Genomic DNA, 22491 nt, shown 5'->3' with positions numbered 1-22491 from the left:
AAGATAACCGGTTGTCTATTAGAGCTAAAGGGAAGGAAAGCGCACTCTAGGGTGGCATAGAATTAGGTGGTGCGACGAAATGAGGAAGTTTATTAGTCATAAGATGGAATCAGCTGGCGCAAGATAGGGCAATTAGGGTTTGCTGGGAGAGGCCTTCGTCCTGCAGTGGACCTATGTAGGAGGCCCCAGCTAAAGTTGCCCAAGCTGTTCAAAGAAAAAAAAATTAAAAAAAAACATGGTGGAAGATTCGTATTTGATACATACGCTGTTCCCTCGTCAGAGACCTGACAACCAAATATCCTAGGTTTTAAAATAAGATCTTGCACCGTGTCTTTCTAAAATATTTTTTTATTTCTTTGAACAGCTTGGCCACAATGTTACTTGGGACACACGGTATATGAGAATGATTATGATGATGGTGACGAAACCAACTCTGATAATTCAAAATACAATCGCGTGCTCCTCTTCGGGTCCCTTTACGCTCCTTTTTTGCAAAGGTTGTGACACCAACAGGGTCATGCAGGTAACATCACCAGGTATACGAGGGACATAAGTGGACGTATTCTCGGACGATCGCTTTCGGCGATATCACTTTCGGTGCGCGCTTAGATACGGGTTGATTGAAACCCGATTAGCTGATTGACTGGTTGCGCACTGCGTCACGCAAAGGCGATAGCATCGCCGAAAGCGATCATCCGAGGATACGTCCCCAGTTCCAATCTATCTGCTAGCACGCCTTTGCCACACAGTCGCACAGCCGTTCTTCCTCGGCTTGCTCCTGTCGTGCGCAATCAGTTTATTTAGATTCGAGCAGCCTTTCTTTTGCTCCGCGTGCGGCGACAACAGCGTACAGCTGAAAAGTGCAGAGCACCATATCACGATAAGTGAAGTTTTCAAACGAAAATACAGCGCAACGTAGCGTTCGGTACTGACGTAGTATTGAATGGTATTAATGTGTTTACTAGGAAGGAATGCGGCGAGGAGGGAAGAGCGCCTGAGAGGGGTAAGGGTGGAGTGTTGTAGCAAAGGTGTGAGGGAAACAGCTCAGTCTCCTTTGAGCTAATACTTTAAATGCCCTTCAACAGGCGTACTTGGTCATTCTTAGCGTTACATTTTAGTCTTCCGCCAAATACTGCAGCACCCAGCTTCTGAGTTCTGTTTACAGTGCCGCTCTAAAGCGATTACAAGCGGCACCGTGTAGTCCAGTGAATTTGTGTTTCTACGGATGTCGATTTCGTAATATTCAAGGTTAACACAGCAGAAAGGCAATACGATTCCTTCCACTGTGGTAGAAAACGCGTGGTAGTTAGTTTCAGAGATTGCCTCATTGCGTTGAGCATCTCTGAGCATGTGTTTGAGTTCATTGTGTGTGTACAGCGACGCACGCAGCCACACTTGCGACTTACCTACTAAACTAGATTGCACGGAAATGCCAGCGGGTAAGGTTAATTCAAAGGTTTCTTTCAGTTGCTAGTAGTATTGAAGGAGAGATGCAGAAAATTTTACCTTGAAATGGGGTCTGATGCTAAATTCAGTTCAGTTCATGTTATCAGTTCATGTTATCTGTTCATGTTATCAGTTCATTTTATCCTTTTATTTCAGTTTTGGAGAAGAAACCGAGGGTGGCGAGAAGAAATCAGTGTTAACCACCACTTGGCTAGCGTCGTCACCCCGCGCTGCTCATGCATTTACCTTTTAGGTTGAAAGTCATCGCTTTAGTTTTATTCTTGTTTATAGTGAGAAGAATGCGCTGCGGCCCATTGTTATAGTACGTGTAATATATTGTTTACTTTATTAGCTATTTCGTTTAAGTCAGAGGAGGTTAACGGAATCGTGCAACCATGAGCGTATATATTCACTTTCGCCAGATTACTAATATTTACATTGTCGTTGACATTGTAAATATTCCCGTCTGGGGCACTTGACGTTCAAATAAAAAAAAATAATAATAATAATGAGGAGGGATTCTAAGATGATGCCCTGGGAAACGCCACAATAGAAATTTTCGAAGGGCCAGAAATGAAGTGGTTTATTACTATATATTGTTGTCTGAAACTGAGATGCGATATTATTAAATTAAGAGCATGACCGCGGATACCGTAGCGTTCGTGTTTAGGAAAAAGCGCCTTAACATTTATGGTGTCGAATGCCTTACTGAAATCTCTAAAGATTCCTAGAGTGAGGAGCTGTTCTTCAATATTTTGTGAGATTAATTCTTATTTGGACGAGCTGCCAAACTCTTTTCTCTCTTGCGGTACAGTGGACTTGAAGCCTCTGCGGAAAACGAGCAGCCACATCGATGTTCACACTGTGCGCGTCCCCCTGAAAGATATCATATGCTACCTCTCGCTCATGGAAGCAGGGCGGCCCGAGGACAAGTTAGAATGTGAGTTCGTGCCTCGTGGGTCTCTCCATAAAGGTGTCACAAGCGCACGCGGTGACACACGATGAGACGCGCGCTAGTTTGCAAATGATTTCGTTCGCAAAAAAAAAAAAAGTATGCGCAGACACCTACGCTAACTTGTGCAAAAGCTATACAGAGCGTGTTACAAAGCAAGCGTAAGCTATGCTTTGACACCCCAGAAGACACCAACATAAAAAAGTTATATAAATGAAGGCTGGAGTTCTGTTTGGTACAGACTTCGACACGACGCTGATATGTAATGACCCTCGTCCATGCCAAAAGGTTTACTAAATTGAATTTAAGCCTTTATAGGGCTGTGTATAGATATTCTACTGGAGCCCCACAAGTTATGCCTGTCGAGTGACGTGCTCGTTGGATCTCCCACATACAAACAAAGCCTTTTTGTGCATGTTTTCTTTGTTCTTTTCCGCTTTCTTTTTTCTTTGAGTGAATGTAGTCGCCAGTGGGCTTTCGCCTATCCCGTGTTGGTCCCCTTTGTCAGCGCGTACTTGCGCCGTGTTTGCGTAGTTTGACATGAACTATCCAGGATTGTGCTTTTGGCACAGCGAATCACTCGTTTAAGCAATTCTTTGCATGGTACGCTTAGGGGAAGTCTTTTGTTTTTTTATGAACGTCGGATGCCGCTGCTAGAAAAGCGTGGTATAAGCGCCTTTAGCAGTTGAGTTGTGCACATTTATGCCGTTCCACCGAGCCTGCTGAGGTGAGCGCTTACTCTCGCAAGAAGTTGCGAGACTGTTCGCCTTTCTGGGCTGTTGCTGGCGGTCATAGAGCATACGTGCTGCCCCTATTACCCTTGTCTTTACGCAAGCGTAAAACTAACGTTATGCATTTATCTCTCTGCTGTTGCTCGAGACTAACGGACTAACAATTAAAGATGTGTTCCGATTGTTCTGAATGGCAACAAGACAAAATGACAGACGCGTGTTCTTTTGATCTTGGTTGAGGTGCTTGCTGATACTATTTCTGCGCGCGTTCTTTCGTTCCAGTCATGTTCAGATTGTACGACACAGATGGAAACGGTTACCTTGACAACAATGTAAGTACTCTGTGACAATACAGGTTTTCCTATTTTCTTTGCTGCGTCTGGTAATGTGTAATCTTGAACCACAAGTATTGTTTTGTTAGAAAAGCGTAAGGAGGTGTTCGTGATCAGATCCTGACCAAATTTATTACCAAGTGGTCGTTTTGGTGATTTACACGCTACTGAACGTGTAGCATGTTCTGACGTCGGGTTTTCTTAACCCAACTTTAAAATCTGTGCGCGATCTTAAAAACTAGGCGTTGCCTAGTTGAAGTCAGGTATTCCTCCGCTGCCAAGTCATCTTTAAACTTGGTGAAACCGTTTTTGTCTGTCATCCGAAATATCTGTATCTTTGTTGAGCGCCAAACATTTTCTACCTCACCGGTGCGCTTTGTTCATGCTACGCTCGTCGTCCTCCTCTAATGAAGGCGCTTAGTTTCTGACATCGTCTGACGTCCACTTCAAGCAGGCTGCTGCATCTTCGTAAAACAGTACCTCTTGGTCTCGCATGATGGCTGAAGCTCGATAATTGGGGACGCTGTTGCAGATGTTTTGCAGTGGCTTTTGCGCCTGCTGCAAAAGAGAGAAAGTGATTGGGGAGAGGCACAGGCGCTACTTTCCGCAAATCTTTAGAGAGCATGGATGAGCGCCAGAAGAGAGAGAGACGCGGGAGGGAAGAGACGAAGCCTGTAAAAAGCAGTAGTGTGTTGTGAAAGCAGTATAGGCGGTTTCTGTGCATCGAATGATAGTGTCGCGTTATTCTCGTTTGGACATAAATTCTGTAATGGCAAAGTACTCGTTAGTTTTCATTTAATTTCTCTTTTTTGGGCTTTACGATTGTCACCCGTTGAAGGTGGGCTTCTTCGCCGTCGTATGTTTTTGTTCCAGTGAGCAGACAGCGTAGCTTCTGTGCGCATGACCTGAAGCAACGCCGCCCACTTATAGCTTTGCTCTCCGTTTTCGTTTATGTCACCTGCAGCTTCCATAATCGCGCATGGTTTTATCGGCGCAGAATGCTGAACGAGCGGGATTTCAGCTCGATCTAAAACCGATAAGCCTGCGGCGAGCGCAGTGACGGCGACGTAGTTGTCAGCAATGCGACCTGCAACGCGAATATATGGGAGCTGTACTGGCGTACTCGAATCGAACGTCTGCGAGCGATGGCGTCCCCCAAAACAGAGCAGGGGCCATGTTCACAGAAACACTCGACCCTGCAACTGCTATTAATAACAAGTTTTATTTGACATGTCAACAGCAAAGGCGGCCGTCCAGTGGCAAACAATTAAGAACGAAAGTGTGTGAATTCAGCCCCAGATCCGCTTGTTCTTTGTTACAGAAATTACACTTTGCTTTCTTTCACGTATGGAGTTTGCAATTGCATTTACAGCGATGTTTGTATTCTTTTTAGCTTATGACTTTCTTGTGAGCTGGTTTTATTCTGGCATGATGACTATTGCGACAAACGGGAGAAAAGAATCAGTCATTGTCAGTTCTTTGTTCTCGCTTTTTTCTGTCCTCCTGAACAACGACAACAGTGAGTTTCAGTAAATATGTAAGAAAACTAAACTAGAAAGCCTTTTGTTAGCAGTCAAGTGACAGATCGCACGCGTGGAGGTTGCGATTCGCTTAGAGTTCATGCCGCACGATTGGAATTCGACGCTGGGGCGCAGCGACATATGCCAATATTTGAGAAGTCTTGCTTGCTTACAGTCTATACAATACGGTGCAACAGTTACAAAAAGAGAGGCACATATTAGCATGAAGCTCGGCGGCGCTGACTTGATTAGCTGCATGATAATCAGTTCTCTTCGCATCCACTCTTTGGTTCTAGGTGTTGAGTGAAGCGGCGCTGTTTATAGACGACAAAATAAGCGCGCAAGTAGAACGCTCGCGCTGCATTATATGTCACTTACATGCAGCTTTAATTTACTATCGTTTGTTTCCCTGCTTCCTTTGCAAGCTATTGTACTAAGACATTGAAGCAAATAAAGTTTAGAATGTGCCTGCTCTAAAACGGTCGCTAGCAAAAAAATAACAAGTGGACTGAGTTTGTGTTATTTTTTCCTGCTTTCCAGGAGACAGAATGCATAGTGAATCAAATGATGAGCGTCGCCGAGTACCTTGGCTGGGACGTGTCAGAACTGAAGCCGGTAAGTGCAATCAAGCGAACATTGTTTCTCGCGAGTCCACGCAGTCGGCTGTTGTGTGCAGTGCGCTGTCCTGTTTTCTTGCCTGTGCCCACGTTTCGCTTATATGTTTGTTCACACTGAAGTCCAGCCATTATGCCCAGCATTTCTCTCCGTACGCAACGTGCCCGCTTGATTCGCACCAGCGGCTAGGGGCATTCCCTCGACCCAAAACTATGCGTGCGCCGCTGATGTATGCCAATGAAGTTTGTTGCAAGCAGTAGAGACCGAGCTCAGGTGCATCAAAATGCTTATGGATCCAACGGTTTCGCATAGGTTGACGACTGATAGCATTTGCATTTCATTAAGAGAAAAAAAAAGAAAGATAAGAAATTCATTATAGCTATGGTTGTAATATGAGCTTCTTTCTAAATGAAAAAAGAATAGCATAATTTGCAGAGACAGCACAAGTCGTAGTTCTTCGTATCTAAATTTGCGTTGCACGAACGCGAAGTCTATTCAGTAATTCTTCTTCTTGAATAATCTATTAAACAAAACCACCATAACATGGCATCATTCATGTTCTTCAGTTTAACATAAGGGGTGTTTCACGTGAACTAACCCTCTTTCAAAACGTTTTCAATACGTACCTTTATAAATGACTGACTATGGATCTTGAAAATGTTTTTCGAAAAAGAAGAGAAGTTGCGACTATCAATACGGAAATAGGTACTGCGTGCTCCACAAGGAAGGTTGTTAAAAGGCTGAATTTCGGAAAACAAATGGCCGCTGCCGTGTTGCACGTTTGATTCAGAAACGTGAGTAGTCTGTGAAGGTGTGCAGACTAACGGTGGGGAAATTTCTCGAGCCAACAATTCGCACGTGCGCGAAACCAACCTGGTGGGGACTGGTCGGTCGCTCAGTTTGCTATACGCTGCGCTAATGGAGGAAATCGAAAGGGTGAAACGAGACAGAGAGAAGGAAGAGAAAGAGCATTAGATGCACGCATCAGCGGTCGCGGATCACTGCTAAAATACCTGGAAGTCCTTAAACCTGCATGGCCGCGTACATTTGCGGTGGAGTTCTTTCTCCTATGCGCACGACGTTATCCAGGTAGACGTCTTGTTGGCTACGCAGCGCAGACGAAAGAAGAGGCGTCGCATCAAGTAAGTGCGCCGTTGAATGGTTGCTTTCATTTGCATTCATTCTGATGCTGCTGATATTCAGTGGCGCGAGAAATACGGCGAAACTAGAAAACTTCTGTCTGTGACAGACGCGGAGAAATTCACAGTATGCTTCTACAAACGTTTCGCACGCTTGACATGCGTGATATGCACTGCGCTAAAGTGAACTGATAAGGGAAAGTAAATTCTACTGTAACGCCAGCTGTAGATGCATCCGATATGATTCACTTGCACGTGCTCCACCTAGGCTAAGCGGGAGCGTTGCAGAATAAAAGCCATGAACCATGAACTCTTTGGCATGGGTGTGGATGGGTGCGTATATGGGTGACCTATATGTCTGTCTCTCAAGATTCACAATTCTCTACGCAGATCCTTCAAGAGATGATGGTGGAGATCGACTACGACGCCGACGGCACTGTGTCACTAGAAGAATGGAAACGTGGCGGCATGACCACCATCCCGCTGCTTGTGTTGCTCGGGCTGGACGCTGTGAGTGGTCTCTTTCTCGAAACTATATACGCTGACGCTGGGTTACAACTAATATAGCGCACATTGTGCCTCAGTTGATTCGTCATCTATGGAGATACCCTCACTAACACTAACATGCGCCAACAGTGCGTACATGGTGTCTACTTCTGCTTTATTGCTTGCAAATATAGCGTAAATTTTGATTTATGCATGATTGAAAACCTATTCCGAGTCCTAGCTTATTGTTTTTGTCCATATTGCGTAGTAGTTTGCGAGTCAGGTTTCAAGTGGCTTCTCAACAAGTGCACATAGTAAGAAAACATTGCTCGATATACTGTGCAAAAACGTTTTCCGCCCCTGAAGCTTGACATTTCACGCATGACCGGTCTCCATGCGACAACTACTGCTTTTCGGAGGTTAGAGTGATTATACGTGAGACGTCGCGCATTCTGCTTGTCTTTCCCGTCGACGTACACGTGGTAACAAAGCCTTGAGACCTTGCAAGAGGTGCAACTCCACGAGCCACCAACACCATCTTGCGAAAGGCCATTTTGCCGTATTTCAGCAACGTTATCAACGTGTAGGCAGCAGCTGTATCGCAATGCGAGTGCAGTATTATTTTAAAACTTTTTGTGCGCAAACAAACAGGGACACAGAATAGAAGAAACACAAGGACGAACGAGCGCTCATCCTTGTGTTTCTTCTATTCTGTGTCCCTGTTTGTTTGCGCACAAAAAGTTTTAAGATGAATCTGTTCCAACTAGGCCGACTCGCAGTTATGCTTCAGAATTATTTGTATCGCACTTCGACCATGTGATCAGCTTTCGCGTCGATGAATGAGCAACACCCAACCACGCGAGTAATCGTTTCAGCATACATACATACATACATACATACATACATACATACATACATACATACATACATACATACATACATACATACATACATACATACATACATACATACATACATACATACATACATACATAACATACATACATACATACATACATACATACATACATACATACATACATACATACATACATACATACATACATACATACATACATACATACATACATACGTTTGAACAACGAGTAGTGAAAATACTCACAAGCTTAAATTTTTTCTGAGAATTGGGGGGGGGGGGTGCAGCGTTTGCGTAATGTTGCATTGTCCGCTTCAAAAGAGCACGTTAAGTCACATCGCAGAAGGTAACACCAGTTTCGCAGCTGTTGTGTGGCGAAAGTAGCACGTTACGCGATGAAAGAAAACGGAGCGCTGGGCACTCGTATATATTCACAACTATAGCGGACATGTATATAATACATGCGACATGACAAGGAAGGACAGAAATAAATCTCTAAGAGTTGCTACGTTTGCTTTTGTCCATGTTTGCTGCTTTCCACGCTTGTTCAGATCCTTCTTTTCGTGATAAACTTGAATTGTGAGTGTAGCGTTCCTCTTGTGTATACTTCTTGCGTTGCGTTATTCTTCCCTGTAAATTTCGTACTAAATGCGCAGTGAACAGCGGGCTGCCAGTTGCTTTGTTCGTAGTAACCATCTTGCCTCTTCTTCCCTCTCTGCAGAACGTCAAAGATGACGGCAACCACGTCTGGCGCCTTAAGCACTTCAACCGCCCTGCTTACTGCAATCTCTGCCTGAACATGCTTGTCGGGCTCGGAAAGAAGGGACTCTGCTGCGTCTGTGAGTTACAGCGTTTCTCCTGACTGATAACCTTTTATTAAAGCGAAGCTTTCTGTGCCTCTCTAATTCATCCGTGAGCGCCGAAAAATCCCACTGCAGGAAAGCCAACTTTCACATCTGCGTAGAACGTTACAGTTTACATTCGCAGTACCACGCCAGCGTCGACTGGCCAGCCGGTCAGGGCCTAATAACGGCCCAAAGCGACGAGCTCAGCAAGAGTAGTGCATGCGCACAAGTTCACTGGAAGCGCAAGTTGTGTCTGCTAGGCATTTACACCACCCCTGTCGCGATTAACTGAGCTTCCCTGCTTATCGGAGACAGCAAGTGCGCGTGAACGCGGGCTCGTATTAAGATCTGGAAAAAAAAAATCAAAGCCCCCTTTCTTAAAGAAAGATGGTTGAACGCCACACTACCCAGAGGAACTGTATATATCTGCATCGCATTACACACGTCACGTAATGCATTGCCGGCCGTCACCATGGGTAGGCCGCGGCTGCAGCGCACGGCAGAAGAGGCTGCCGTACGCGAGCGTAAGCGCGAGTGCGATCGTGCCCATAAAGCCGATCCGGTGTGTTGGCAACTTCATTCAAAAGCCATGTGGGAGACGCTCGTGCAGGGGAGATGCCTACTGGTCTTGGGATCGTCAGCGTGTACATCAGACCAAACACGTGTCGTTGTGACGCGGAAATGTTTCTGACAGAAACGATGAAGATGTTAAAGCCACATAGTACGCCGATCCTTGCGTGCGGTTACTTTAGTATCGATGTGGCGAAAGAGCACAGTAAATGGATCGAGAGTTTCACGCTAGATCGGTACTCGTTGAAACTGAATCAACTTTTACTGAGACCTTAGTAAAGGTTGGTGCGCGCTGGCACCAGATGGCGTGGAACCTTCTTCTCAGGTCCCATATGTGTCCAGCAGTTCCTGGCCCCTAGCCGCCAGCACGAGCTGGGTCGGCAGGTCGGGGCTGGACAACAAGGTCTCCCATCGCTCGGCGGTGTTGGGGCTGGGGAGGGTGGGGGGTAGGGATAGGGTAAGGTAGGGTTGGGTAGGTTCTTGAGCTTAGGGCACTCTGCGAGGATGTGTGCTATAGAGTGCCTTCCGATCGTCTGCAAAACGGGCATGACGTGTCATGCTCTGCTGGAAACATCTTGTGCAAGAGCCTGGGATGCGCTAGCGACCCCGCTTGCGCGCGTCGCACGATTGTTTGCTGCCTTCGGCTGAGTTGAGGATGCGGACGGGGAAGCCTACATCTGCAGCCTCTGTACATTTGGGTGGTGTCTTTGTAATTTGTCACGGGGTGCGGTTGCTCTGGCTCGTCCTCGGCCCGGATTTACAGTTCTCGGGCATAGTGGTCGGCGCGTGCGTTGCCTTCCACTTGCGAGCGAGCCGGGACCCACAGGAGCTCAACAGCCCGTCCCGGTGATTTGCGTTTTGTGAGGATCGCTAGTGCCGCGGGAGAGATGTTACCCTTGCGGTAACTTGCGTAGGCGGTCTTGGAGTCTGTTACCACGGTCTTCACTCCCGGTTGTGCAAGTGCGAGGGCCACGGCCATTTCTTCTACTTCGGCTGTATTCGTCGTCTGTATCGACGCGACGCGCCTGTGACCAGTTTATCGATGGTGGTGACGACCGCCGTCGTTCTGGTGTCGTGTTTGGGAAGGGAGGTGTCTGCGTAGAGTACTTCGGGGTCCTCTTCCAGCTTTCGAGCCAGTGCCTTGGCCTGCGCAGAGCGTCTCTCGTCGTTCCTCCCCGGCTGCATGTTCCGGGGGAGGGGCTTGGTCTTAAGAGGAAGCTTTAGCTCGGGTGCTCCTATCTAAATACATGTAAAAGGAGAATTCGTTTTTCTCGGCAACCACTGCACCAAATTTGACGAGGTTTGTTGCATTTATAAGAAAAACTTAAAATCTAGTGATTGTTGGTTTCGAATTTTCGAGTTAGGTCGTCAATCTTTTATTAAAAATTGGCGAAAATCAAAAATTTTCAAAAAACGAAGCTATCAAGTTTACAACTCTGTAACTCAACCACTAAGAATGATAATACAATTCTATGAATAGCATCTAAAAGTACATCTATAGCGGACAAAATTGATATGTTACACATGAATATAAAAAAAATTTAATCATAGGGAAATATAACTTTTGTAAAACCGTTGTAACCAACCTAACAAATTCATGTAAAATATAAAATGACATATTGAATTTGTCCGCTTTGAATGATCTAATGGATGCCGTTTACATAACCACGATATCAGTTTTTGATGCAGAGCTATGAATTTGCAAACTTCGTGCTTCTATTTTTTTCAAACGGTCAAATATTTGAAAATCGTTTTAAGAAAATTCAAGCCCTAAATCGAAATTCCGCTTCCAACAGTCACTAGAATTTAACTTTATCTTTCCAATGCAAGAAATTTCATCAAAATCGGTCCAGGGGTTATCTCATAAAAACGTTTTTGCGTTTTACATGTATTTGAATAGGCCGCGTCGGAATTGGGCCCGAGCTAAAGCTTCCTCTTAATAATGTCTCTCCGCGTTGTGGGGAGTGGCTCCGTTGTCGGTTGCTCTTCAACTTGCCATCCTATCTTGCGTAGGACGGCCCGGCAGTGCTCTGTCTGGCTCGGCCAAGACGCTACAGAGACCCACGGCGCAACACTGTTCCTGCATTGATCTCACGTTTGCTAGCAGGCTGTGTAACGTTACGATGGCAGAGTCTCTGACCATCTACCACAGCGATCACAAGGCAATACTGTGCAAGTGTAGAGTCGTCCGTGAAAGTGTGAATGCGGCTACGTGATCTAAAATAAAGGCTTTGCAACTTAACTAAATGTGTCTTCGTTAAAAAAATAGAACCCTAAACAAGCAATCAAATCACATATGCATAGCATCGGGTCGCTCAGCATTTCTTCGGTTCGTTGCGTGGTCGTTGGCTTCGGACTTTGACTGATTCAGTTTGCATTGGGGGAAGGCTTCGCGTTCAACCATTTTTCTTTAAGAAAGGGGCTTTGAATTTTTATAGCGCTGTTACCTGACACATTATACCTTTTTTATATTTGGCCCCACGTGTGGTCTACGTGTTCAAGGTGGTGTCTGTACGCGGACTTATGGGTGCTATTCCGGACTTAGACAATTTCTACCATATTGTGCAATTCTGAAATGGCAGTATTCTGACCCGTTCAGATAGGCCGTAGCAGCCCCGTGGGCTAAGAAGGGTAGACAAGATGGCGGAATTCTACAATATGACTGAATACAACAATCTCCAGAATTAGACCCCAGAAGTTTCTTTACCTGCTAGTGCGCTTAGATGTCTACAACCGCGACAGAACACGCTAAGCTCCAAGACACGATCACAGTGCTTGTCGCTTTTTTTTTCAGTCTGCAGGTATACTGTCCATGAACGCTGCGTGCAGAGGGCCCCTGCATCGTGCATTAACACTTACGTCAAGTCCAAGAAGAGCTCGCAGGTACATTGCTGATTGTTTCATCATCGCTTGCACACGTAGTTAGCCGTTATCATAATCGCCCTTGGTCTTCTTCATAGCGTTCAGGCGTTCACTTGTTCTTCAAGTAAGGCGTTACGTTGGTCTCGGTTTCTCAAGCGGTTGACGTATGGGCTTAAAAGCGGCCAGAACGTAGCTCTAAGAAGATCCAAACTAGGAGGACGTCGGAATCGAGGAGCATTTCCACCTCTTCAGAAAGACGGATGGCGACCGAATGCTTCATCTGGAAAACGTGCGAGCGACCGGACGTGAAAACAAAGATCAGAGGCGATGAGTATGTACGTGTGAAGGATAAGGTTGTACGAGTTAAGTATGAGGATGTACGTGTGAAACCGACAATTTGCGCACTTGGCACTCGCACTTTTTTAAAATTAGATTGTCTGTCGAGATAGCGGTAGTTCAGAATGGCCCTCAAATGTTGTGTCGTTGTCTCTGTACAATGTCCTTGAACACATGCGCTAAACATCGCCACTTTGTTGTTGTGGTTTAAGGTTGACGGCTCTCCGTGGAAAGTCATGTCATGAGTAAGTTCGGTATCACCGTTCATATATATATGAAACGCACCAATACTCTTCAGGCATTCACTGAATTAGGATGAAAACACTTTCGATGCAGAAAAGTCGGGTTCCAGTAAAGTAATGGCCAGACAATTTCGATTTAGGCCATGTAAAATGTTACAGACCGTTGAAGAACATTGCAAAATTTCGAGGAACTTATCTGGACAGTTCTCGACTTCAATAGGTCAGCAACACTGGAATATAGCGTGTTCTTTTTTTTTAAACTTCAGCTTAAAGGATCGCGTAACGAGAGCATTAAAGTGCTTTACGTGAGAAGTTATGTATACTTTCCTTTCCTTCAGGTTTGCTCGTCAGAAATAATTAATTTAATCACGAACGTAGCAGCGTGCCAGTGTTTGATCATTTGCGCAACCGGAAACGCAAACTCGGTGAACTGAAACGTTAGTACAGTGTCCGCCTCTCCTCCATATTTGTATATTGTCATGTAGTAGTCATGGTAGCGGATCCAGTTCCTTGCTTTGGTGGCCAGGTTCCGGGGAAAGCTTTGTGCCGAAACTCTCGTGTACCAAGCTTTGCGTACGCGTTGAATACTAGGTGGTCAAAATTAATGCGGAGCACTCCACGACAGTGTTTCCCGTATAGCACCCGTGTTGGTTCGGGGCGTGAAACTCCATAGCTCAAGAGAACGCGCGTTGTTTGGAGCGATCGCTCCACGCCCGTCAGTTCAACATCTTAAGCTCTCTTGACTCCCGTTTAAAGCCGCGGACTTACGTTAATCTTCCGCCGTGACTCCTTACAGCGGAAAACAGATACCTGCTCTTTGCCCAAGAAGGTTGTAACAGGGCAGAAGGCGAACCCCACGAAAAATAAAACCTGAAATTTATGTTAAGTAGAGGATATAATGGTGGCACGTGCGAGTGCTTCGGAAACCCATTAGCATTTCATCATCGCTACGGCAGGCAGCTGGCGAGCGCACTATCCTCTCGTGCACTTGCCGCGGTTTCATGCCGTACTCCAGTCTCTTTTCCTGTTCCCGCCTGTGGCTTCTTGTGCTCCCCTCGCTCCCTTCATGGTCGGTTCTCTTCTCGTTTCCGGAATTTGGTCCCCTTTCCCTCTCGCTTTGATAATTTCGCGATGCCAGCCGGTTCCGGTACAGCACGGTGCCAGTGAATTATCGCAGTAATTACGAGTTCTGAGATTGGCTCTCGTTGCTCGAATGTTGTGTACTTTTTTCGGCGTTGTTGTTTTATTGATGGCCACCGCCACCCGATGAGACATGCATGGCGGCCTGTTAGGGTGCTCGAATACCTATAACTGACTCACTGTCTGGATCTAGGTCATGGTCGAAGAACGTGACGCATTTAAATAATTTGCAAGCACTACTTTACCATAGGCATGCTGCAGCCATATTTTTTGCGACCAAAGATGTGGATAATGGGACCATGTGCAACGCGCACCATCGCATGGTTGCCGCGGTTGGATAGAAAGCACGCTTTCTCGAAGGAAGCCAGCTGCGGTTGGCACACACCGTTTGTTATGTTGATTGACTATTCTCTTAATTTTAAGTTTACGTCGCCGTATAACGCATATGTGTTCTTCACGCCGCACTCCCGACAACGCTCGTGGAGCGCCAAGCAAAGATCGTTCATGTTACATTCAGAGCCATGATCAGGGTTGGGCTCACTTTGGTTGTGACGAAGTTGAACTTGTTATCTTTCGCTAATTAGCTCCAACAGTATACGAAACTAAACTGCTACAGCTTCCGGTATCAGAACGAATTAGGGCAATATATTTAGCCTTCTGTAGCAAGCAAAAGTCAAGGAAAATATGGTACAAGAAATGGTCCACACTGGTTACTAAAAATTTGCCTGGCTAATAGAGCAACTAAACAAAGGAAAACAAGAACAACTGTAAATGCATCAAAAGCAAATGCATAACGAACGCGCGACTTTCTAACAATATAAGTACCCAGCACTTTTCTCTTTTTGAGATTTAAGACAAATTTGCATGAGAAAATAAAAGGAAAAAAGGCATCACTTATATGATGTGTTGCGCTATTCATATATATATATATATGATCGCTTCGTTTTCAAAGTTTGCTACTGATGAATTCTAGCTGTGCACGTTCGGAATTTACTTCCACAAATGATCCGAAATTCCTCGTGACAGGTAGCGCATTTCCGAGGCCTAGTTAGCAACTAACTAGGATGTCACCGGTAGTGTCACATTTGATTTGCCCCTTTTAAGTACAGATTGTGCTTTCACTCAATGAATAAATATCCGCGAAATATTCTTGACAGACGCTCATTTTCTCACTCAGTATGCAATTCCTTAATGCTGAGTAACTAAATATAACTGAGATACTTATTTAGTACAAGTTTACGCTTACTAGTGTAACGCGTATTGTGTCTTTCGGGCGCATTGCTTCTGCTCTTAAAACGGAAACTGTTCCATAAAACTTCATATATTATCATCAGCATCATAAAAGAAAAAGCTTGTTGCGCTATTGTTTGGTCTCCACGTGAGTCATACCGTAGCGGTATACAAGAACGAGAACTTGTGTGCCACTAGCCATCATAGTTTCTGACGTGTTATGACCTAGCATAAAAGCGCGGCTTGTTATACATGCGTTGTTTTCTGCAGACGTCAGTAGTGACAGGCCTCGAGTACTTGCAGCGCATGCATGAATTTGTTGGCATGACACCAAAGACTGTTGCTCAAGGTTGGCATTTCCACATAACAAGGCCGCTATGAAGAAAATTAATATAAAAAACGCTATTTGTTTGGAATATGGCCGTGGTTAGTAAATATAGATGTGAACGCGTACCCTGTAGCACTTTCCGTAGCAACAACGGATGACGGCACATCAACAGGTATCCAACGTCGGTCTTCTGAATTCTCAAAGAGGCGCTTGATCGATCGCCTAATGAGGATACCGGGTGTCTATGTCAGTTGTTAATGCCTGTCGGCACAGGGCTCCCTGTAGGCGTCGCATGCAAAACGCTGACAATTATGGCTGGTTCTAGTAAACGGGGATAATGGTTCGAGAAACACGGATATCAAAGAGGCTCCACTTGTTGACGGCGCGTCCGAGCTGTACTGTAGAGACAAGCCTCAAGGTGCTCTGAAAGAGCGAGTCCGATATCGAGCGTATTGGAAGCAATCTGATTTTTAAGGGTGCCGATGATGACAATAGAATGTGATTTCAACGCTGTCCATTGCTCGGGAAGGGCACGCTGTGGTAGCACTCAGGGAAACGTTGTCGTTTCTATGTTCTGCCTGCGCCTATTATAAAGCCGAGCGGCTAGTGTCAAGAAAATGCATCTTTTCTCTGCACTTGCCTTTTTTTTCGGAGTACAATCTTTTAAATTTCGCGCACCTTGAATTTATTTGTCCTTTTTTTTTTCAGGCTCTAGTTCATCACTGGACGGAAGGTAACTGCACGGGAAAATGCAGCAAATGCAAAAAGGCTATCAAAAGCTACAATGGCATCACCGGACTGCATTGCCGCTGGTGCCAAATGACGGTTAGCTTTATTTGCCTTATTTGCTTTCTTTTGTTGTTGTTGATGTCCGCTTATTTATTCATTTGTCTATTTGTCGTTGTTGTTGTTGTTGTTTCCATGTTTGTTTTCCTCCCTGCAAATGGCACTATCAGTTCATTGCGAAATCTGGCCCCTCAATGCTATGCCGTCAAAATGGAAGCTAATATCCGCACCTCGTGGGTCCAGAGCGAACGGCCATGTATATGCGAGTAAGGCAAATAAAGACAGAGAGAGAGAGAAAAAAAGAAAAAGGCATGTGCTTACCGGTCACGCAAGGAATTCCAACGCGATGTGTTGTCAAAAGGTGCGGAACGACTAACATCAAGCTTGTCGGAGACGCTACCTCATACTATATTATTCATAATTTCAGTTATGTAGCGAGTTATAATGCTAGATCGCAGATTCCTACTCATCCTCTTACATAGAACCTGAGCGGCTGATCGATCCTTTGCCAGCTGTTGTAGAAAACGCTGAAATTGCGAGGCCATCAGCTTCGACACAGCAGACCAACATCGGGTGCTTCTCCAAATCAGTGTCGGAAAACAACCAGGGTGTAGAAATGGTTTTTCTGATGCTTAAACGCGAAAAATCACCTAATGATAATTCATCAATCTCTGTCCCGCCCTCAAAAACCAAAAAGTTTGTTGAAGATAGTCTTTCCAAGACAGGTGCTAATCATAATTCTTCCAGCTTTGTCTCTCAATCAAAACCCACAAAGTACGGTAAAGACAGTCCTTCGAAGACAGATCTTTTAAAAGAAAGTATTTTAGAGCATGTGGTTTCTAATGTAGGCAATAATTCATCATAGGTTACTCAAAGGTATTACAGTGGAACTGCCCTTTCATTATTTCTGCAGCGGCAGATTTAATATATTTTTGTTCACAATTTTCTTCCGACATTATTCTTTTGCAGGAGACTTGGCTTTCATATGTCAAATATTTTCACATAAGAAATTATCGTTTATTTCGATTGGACCGTCCAGGCGGAGGACTTGGTTTCTTGATAACAACTAGAATTTGCCACAAAGCCCAAATATCCTATCAGTACATGTTTACGGAGTGCGAGATATTAGCAATAGATGTAACAATTCCTGCTTGTTACCCATTTTCCTTAGTTAATAAGTATTTTCCCACAGGTGTTGAGGACATACGTTACCTTGATACAGTTGTCAAAAAAATAAATTTGATAGCCGGAGACTTTAATTCGCATCATCTGTTTTGGGGTTTTAAAACGAACTCATGTGGAAAGCGATTGTCGGACTGGGCAAGTAATCAAATTTTGTGTTGCTTAAACACGAAAGTAGTTACTTATATTCAAGGTCTTTCTAAATCAGCATTGTATCTAACATTTGCCAGTTCACGGATTTCCGTCACTTCCAGGTCTACTGTCGACTCTTCCTGAAAAAGTGATCATCTACCTGTTAGGTTTGATATTTTATGCGCTCTTATTTCTTCAGAGTCTCCGGCGCGCACTTTTGTCAGTTACCAGAAATTTCAGAAAGTCTTGAGAATGGTCCTCAACTTCCAGATAACGCTACCGGATGATATCAAAGCCATGATGCTTTGCTCTGTGTTAAAATGTCTCCTTGGTGGAATTCGGAGTGTACGTGGGATTATAGACGACGAAAAGCCGCTTGTAAAATGTTAGTTTACAATCAATGTCCGAGTAACCGGAGTAATTATAAGTTCGCAGCTGCTACATTTAAGAGAACACTATCGAATGCCAAAGACGAGTAGTATGAAAAACATCATCACTTCCTATGTCCCGCAACAATAACTTTGTTCAATTTTATCCCACAATCTTGATTCTGGTAATTTATATCTTTTATGACACACATCTCGTTAACAAAACATTTATGCCTGAAAAGTGCATTCACTCTGCTTTTTGGTTATGTATTACACAAAATATTCAGTACAGCAGTTCCTTCAGAAAAAAATATCTGGCGTAAGCTGCGAGAAACACCTATTTTACCCATGGGTGGGAAAGAGTTTAATGTTCGCCTTAGGTAAATCATTCCGTTTGATAGGTCCACGTTGTCGCTCAAAATTGAATTTGCAGACATTTTCCCAATAACGCAAAATTGCTGCCCCCAACATATTTAAGTACCCTTTTGGAAGACTATTTGGCCTATTTCTCTATATAGATGTAATAGGGACTGGTGCTTCTTCGTGTGAAGAGTAGGCAGGCGTGGGTATCGACTAACGATCCCTCTATTGGTCTTGTTAACATTGCCCACCAGATTACATATCAGTTTTTCAGGCCGTACTTCTGGCAATAGTTCTTGCTTTGCGAAAGTTATCCGTTCATGCTACAAAAGCTATTGTCACAGATCCTCTTTCTGTACGCAGCGTGCTCTTAACGTGTCGACAAATTAGATGGCTTTGAAGACGTTTTATACATGAGCTCCGCCGCACTTAAGTTTAGTTCATTTAGCATGGGTGCCAGGCCCTCGAGACATTCATCTTAATGAAATAGTCGATTTTTTAGCACGAGCTTCTTTAAGATGTCCTGTGATATCTTCAGACTTCATGCATCTAAATTATTCTTGGAGCCGACAATGGCGTCCTAATCGGCAATTCGAGGTATCATTTACAAAGCTGCGTTGCCGTATGCCACCAGGTAATTTATTTACTTGCACAAACGCGGTCTGGCGGTGCCCCCTCTGCAGTGCGCCGGAGTTCATCGATCACTTTTTTATTACCGTGTCGGCGGCCTTCTACTCATCGAAAACGATGTTTAGAAATTCCGCTTCCAAATCTAGGACTGCTTTTATGCACTACTGTTAAGCTCTCACTTGGAGCAACGGTAGGATACAGCCACAGGAACGTTTCCCTAGTCATTTGTAATTTTCTCTGTGACACCGAAAGACTCCTTTAGTAATGTTATTACGATATCACCGAGCGACGCTCAAGGGACGAGCCGCCGCGAGAACGACGACGAAGTGGGTGTGTGCCCTTGGCGCGGGCGAGTGTCTGCCTGGTGGTCTGGCTCCAGTGTAAATACCCTGTGTATAGCCTCTTTCATCTGTATTTTTCCACACGTAACAATATTTCGCATTTTCCAGGATTTATTTATTTCTCTTTCAAGAAATATATAGATTTAGAAAATTTAGTAAGTCAAAATACAAATTCACAGTTACAATATTATTAATATTATATTCAAAATTTAGCTCGCTCATTTTTACGTCTATTCTCTGATTTATGTATTTTATTAATAATTTCGTGTTACTATTCCTATTTAGGCAAGGCTGACTACCGTATTATACACTACTATTTTTCATTTATTATCAGGTTGTTTCTCGTCTTCGATTATTAACTTGTTTTCATATTTTATTACTTATTTATTTATTAACTAATTCATTTCATTTTCCAATCATTTTACCGCCCGGTTCTTGGTCTGTCATCCACAGTGGGTTTGTGCCATTAATTGAGGCTTCGTCATCATCATCATCATCATCATCGTCATCAATTCCATTTATATAGTGCACATCCTGACACGTCTGTCTGTGGCGCCGTTCAAGCGCGACCGCACGCCTTCTCACATAATCGACTCAATTAACAACGGCGCATGGCACTCGCTCTCTCCTCGTCGACAATCTGCGCCGAGGAAGGCCGCGGGTTCGCAGAGCTCGCCTTCGCACCGACTCCGGGGATAAGGTTGCCGCCACCCACGCGAGCGATGACGTTGATACATTGCCCCGTGATGAATGACGGAGGCAGCCGCCCCTCCGGCTGCGCTATGTTCTGCGCGAGTTCTTGCTGCTCTCTCCTCTAAGCGCGTTGTTTTCCTTGCACTTGGAGCCTCGGTAGTGAACGTGATACTACAGCGTCGCCGACAGGCTTACGCTCGATTTTTACGCTGCGGAAATCGGTGTTCACGCGACTGTGTTACTGGCCACGAGTGTGATCAGCGCCAATGCCTCATGCGAAGAAATCGCCCAAGAACCGTCGGATTTGCTTCTCTGGGCCTCTGCTGCTTTAACTCCCCGACGACCTGCACCAACTTAAGGAACGGTCCGACGCGCACGAACGTACACGCAGGCGCGGGCGCACCTTCAAACGTGCTCGAGGCGGTAAGGGATGGTAAGTGCGTGGGTCAAGTCGCTGTGCACGCACTGCAGACAATGCCACAACGTTACTGTTCATTTTCAGCCAGCTTCTCATGAGGTTCACTTAGCATATTTGCCCAGTTACTATGTCCGATAACGTCATTTCGGCGTGGTGCAGGCACGTTACAGGGTCTCCCATGTAACTTCAGCCAAACATTACAAATATGCAAATACCGCGTAGCTGGGCAAAACCACGGTAGTGTTTCTTGCAGTCGCTTGGAGGTACTCAAAGTATTTTTTTAATTGCGCCTAATTATGTATCCTCATTTAATTAATCAAATTCTCATATATTATAATCAGATGAAAAGTGTCAATGAGAAAATTGTGGAGCAAGATGAAAAACTCTACAAAACAGCTTTCTGTTTCTCGATACGTGCTATATTAAAGAGTTTTTCCGAGCGTGAAACAAGCCCGCGAATACACGCAAAGTGCCTGGAGCGGCCAGTCGTGGGCCAACTTTGCGTGCATTTGCCGGCTTCTTTCACGCTCAGTAAGACAATCATGCTCGGAAAACACACGATGTCTTCGTGCTCACATAAAAATACGTGGCTAAGATCACTAAGTCTCTTATATGTCACGCTACGCGCCTTGATGTTGTAGACAAGAAGAAAGAAAGATTCAAAAAAGCTGTTTCCCTAAGCGTACGCATTCTTTTTATTCTTCACTAGATTGAAAAATTTCACTAGGAGCCTTCCCACTATCAACGATGCAGCAAAATAAAAAAAAATAAAAATAAACATTTTATTAAGAAGATTCTCATTTTAGTTTATTTCTGTCTTAGATTCTTATTGATGCTTATAAAAGTCAGCAACTGCCATTAGTTCATAGGCAGCACAAGTCCTCTTACATTTTGAACATGTGCGCATTGAAAAAGCAAATAGAAGTTGTAGAAAGAGAGCTGCTGAGATGAAGAATCGCCCAGAGAAATGTACGAGCGCAGAGGTGTTCTTTCGGCCTTCGTTTTTCATTGAAGAAATACTGAGGCACCTTGAACGTCATTTCCGTCTTTATAGGATTAGCAATTTCGTAAGCACGTTTTTTGCACTACGTAAACGCATTTGTGGCCTGTATGTCCGCGTAGTTCATTGAAGCTAAGATGCAAAGTTGCCAAGCTGAGCGGAGCTTGTTTTATTGTTAAGATGCACTGAAAATTGTTGTTTTTCATAATGAATCAGCTAGCCTTGACCAGACAATGCCGAGATATACCAAATTTTGATAAGGTGTCGCCAAACAAAGGCAATTGTCTTTGTTTATTTACGTGTTCTTTCTCATACCAAACTGTACGTTCGTTGTGACGCTGGCTTGTATGATCTTTATTACGGCTTTACTTATTTCTTATTTATACATTTAGTTTCTCTCAGGGTCGCTGAGCATTTACAGAGAGGAGTCGAGAAAATACATGTACTTTCATAAAATACGCATTGCAAGAAATGAGCGGTAATTGCGGACTCCGAAACATCTTGGTCCATAATGGAAACGTTCGTAGTGGGAAGGTTATTCCCGTGTTGACTAGTCTTTGGGTTAAACGAGTCAGAGTACTTCTTTGTCCGGCCCGATGGAATACCAAATTTTATATGGTAATGGACACGCGTAGATACATAAGAGTAGTAAAAAGATAGTTTTAGGTTCCTGTTAAAAAAAAAGAAAATAATATTTGTATTTCATGTCTCTTCCAGTTTACAACCCTGGTTTCAAAACTATTCCAAATTAACCCTGTGCGGAAGCCAATTACGCAGCTTTCAGGCATTAAACCTCACCAATTACATCGCCACCATCATAATCATTATGCCTGCTGCAATAGGACCTCCACAGCGATCTCCAGTTAATTACATAGAAACAAAAAATTGCATTTGGGACTGGTATTCGCAAACGGGCCTAGATGTGAAGCT

At 44.4% G+C, this 22491-nt stretch overlaps 1 protein-coding gene across 5 annotated transcripts in view; it reads left to right on the top strand.

Moving 5' to 3' along the window:
- The window catches only part of Dgk (diacyl glycerol kinase 1), a 650907-nt gene that overhangs the window by 600824 nt on the left and 27592 nt on the right, over window positions 1–22491 (top strand). For all 5 annotated transcript variants that reach the window (XM_075691755.1, XM_075691752.1, XM_075691754.1 and 2 more), the window contains 7 exons: window positions 2261–2386; window positions 3412–3461; window positions 5522–5596; window positions 7126–7245; window positions 8820–8937; window positions 12308–12396; window positions 16360–16476. In XM_075691755.1, coding sequence (XP_075547870.1) covers window positions 2261–2386; window positions 3412–3461; window positions 5522–5596; window positions 7126–7245; window positions 8820–8937; window positions 12308–12396; window positions 16360–16476 — 695 coding nt within the window. The remainder of the gene's footprint in view (window positions 1–2260; window positions 2387–3411; window positions 3462–5521; window positions 5597–7125; window positions 7246–8819; window positions 8938–12307; window positions 12397–16359; window positions 16477–22491) is intronic.

Source organism: Dermacentor variabilis, chromosome 5 (assembly GCF_050947875.1).
Source record: "Dermacentor variabilis isolate Ectoservices chromosome 5, ASM5094787v1, whole genome shotgun sequence".
Classification (NCBI taxonomy): Eukaryota; Metazoa; Arthropoda; class Arachnida; order Ixodida; family Ixodidae; genus Dermacentor; species Dermacentor variabilis.
This window is presented reverse-complemented; position numbering and strand designations above follow the sequence as displayed.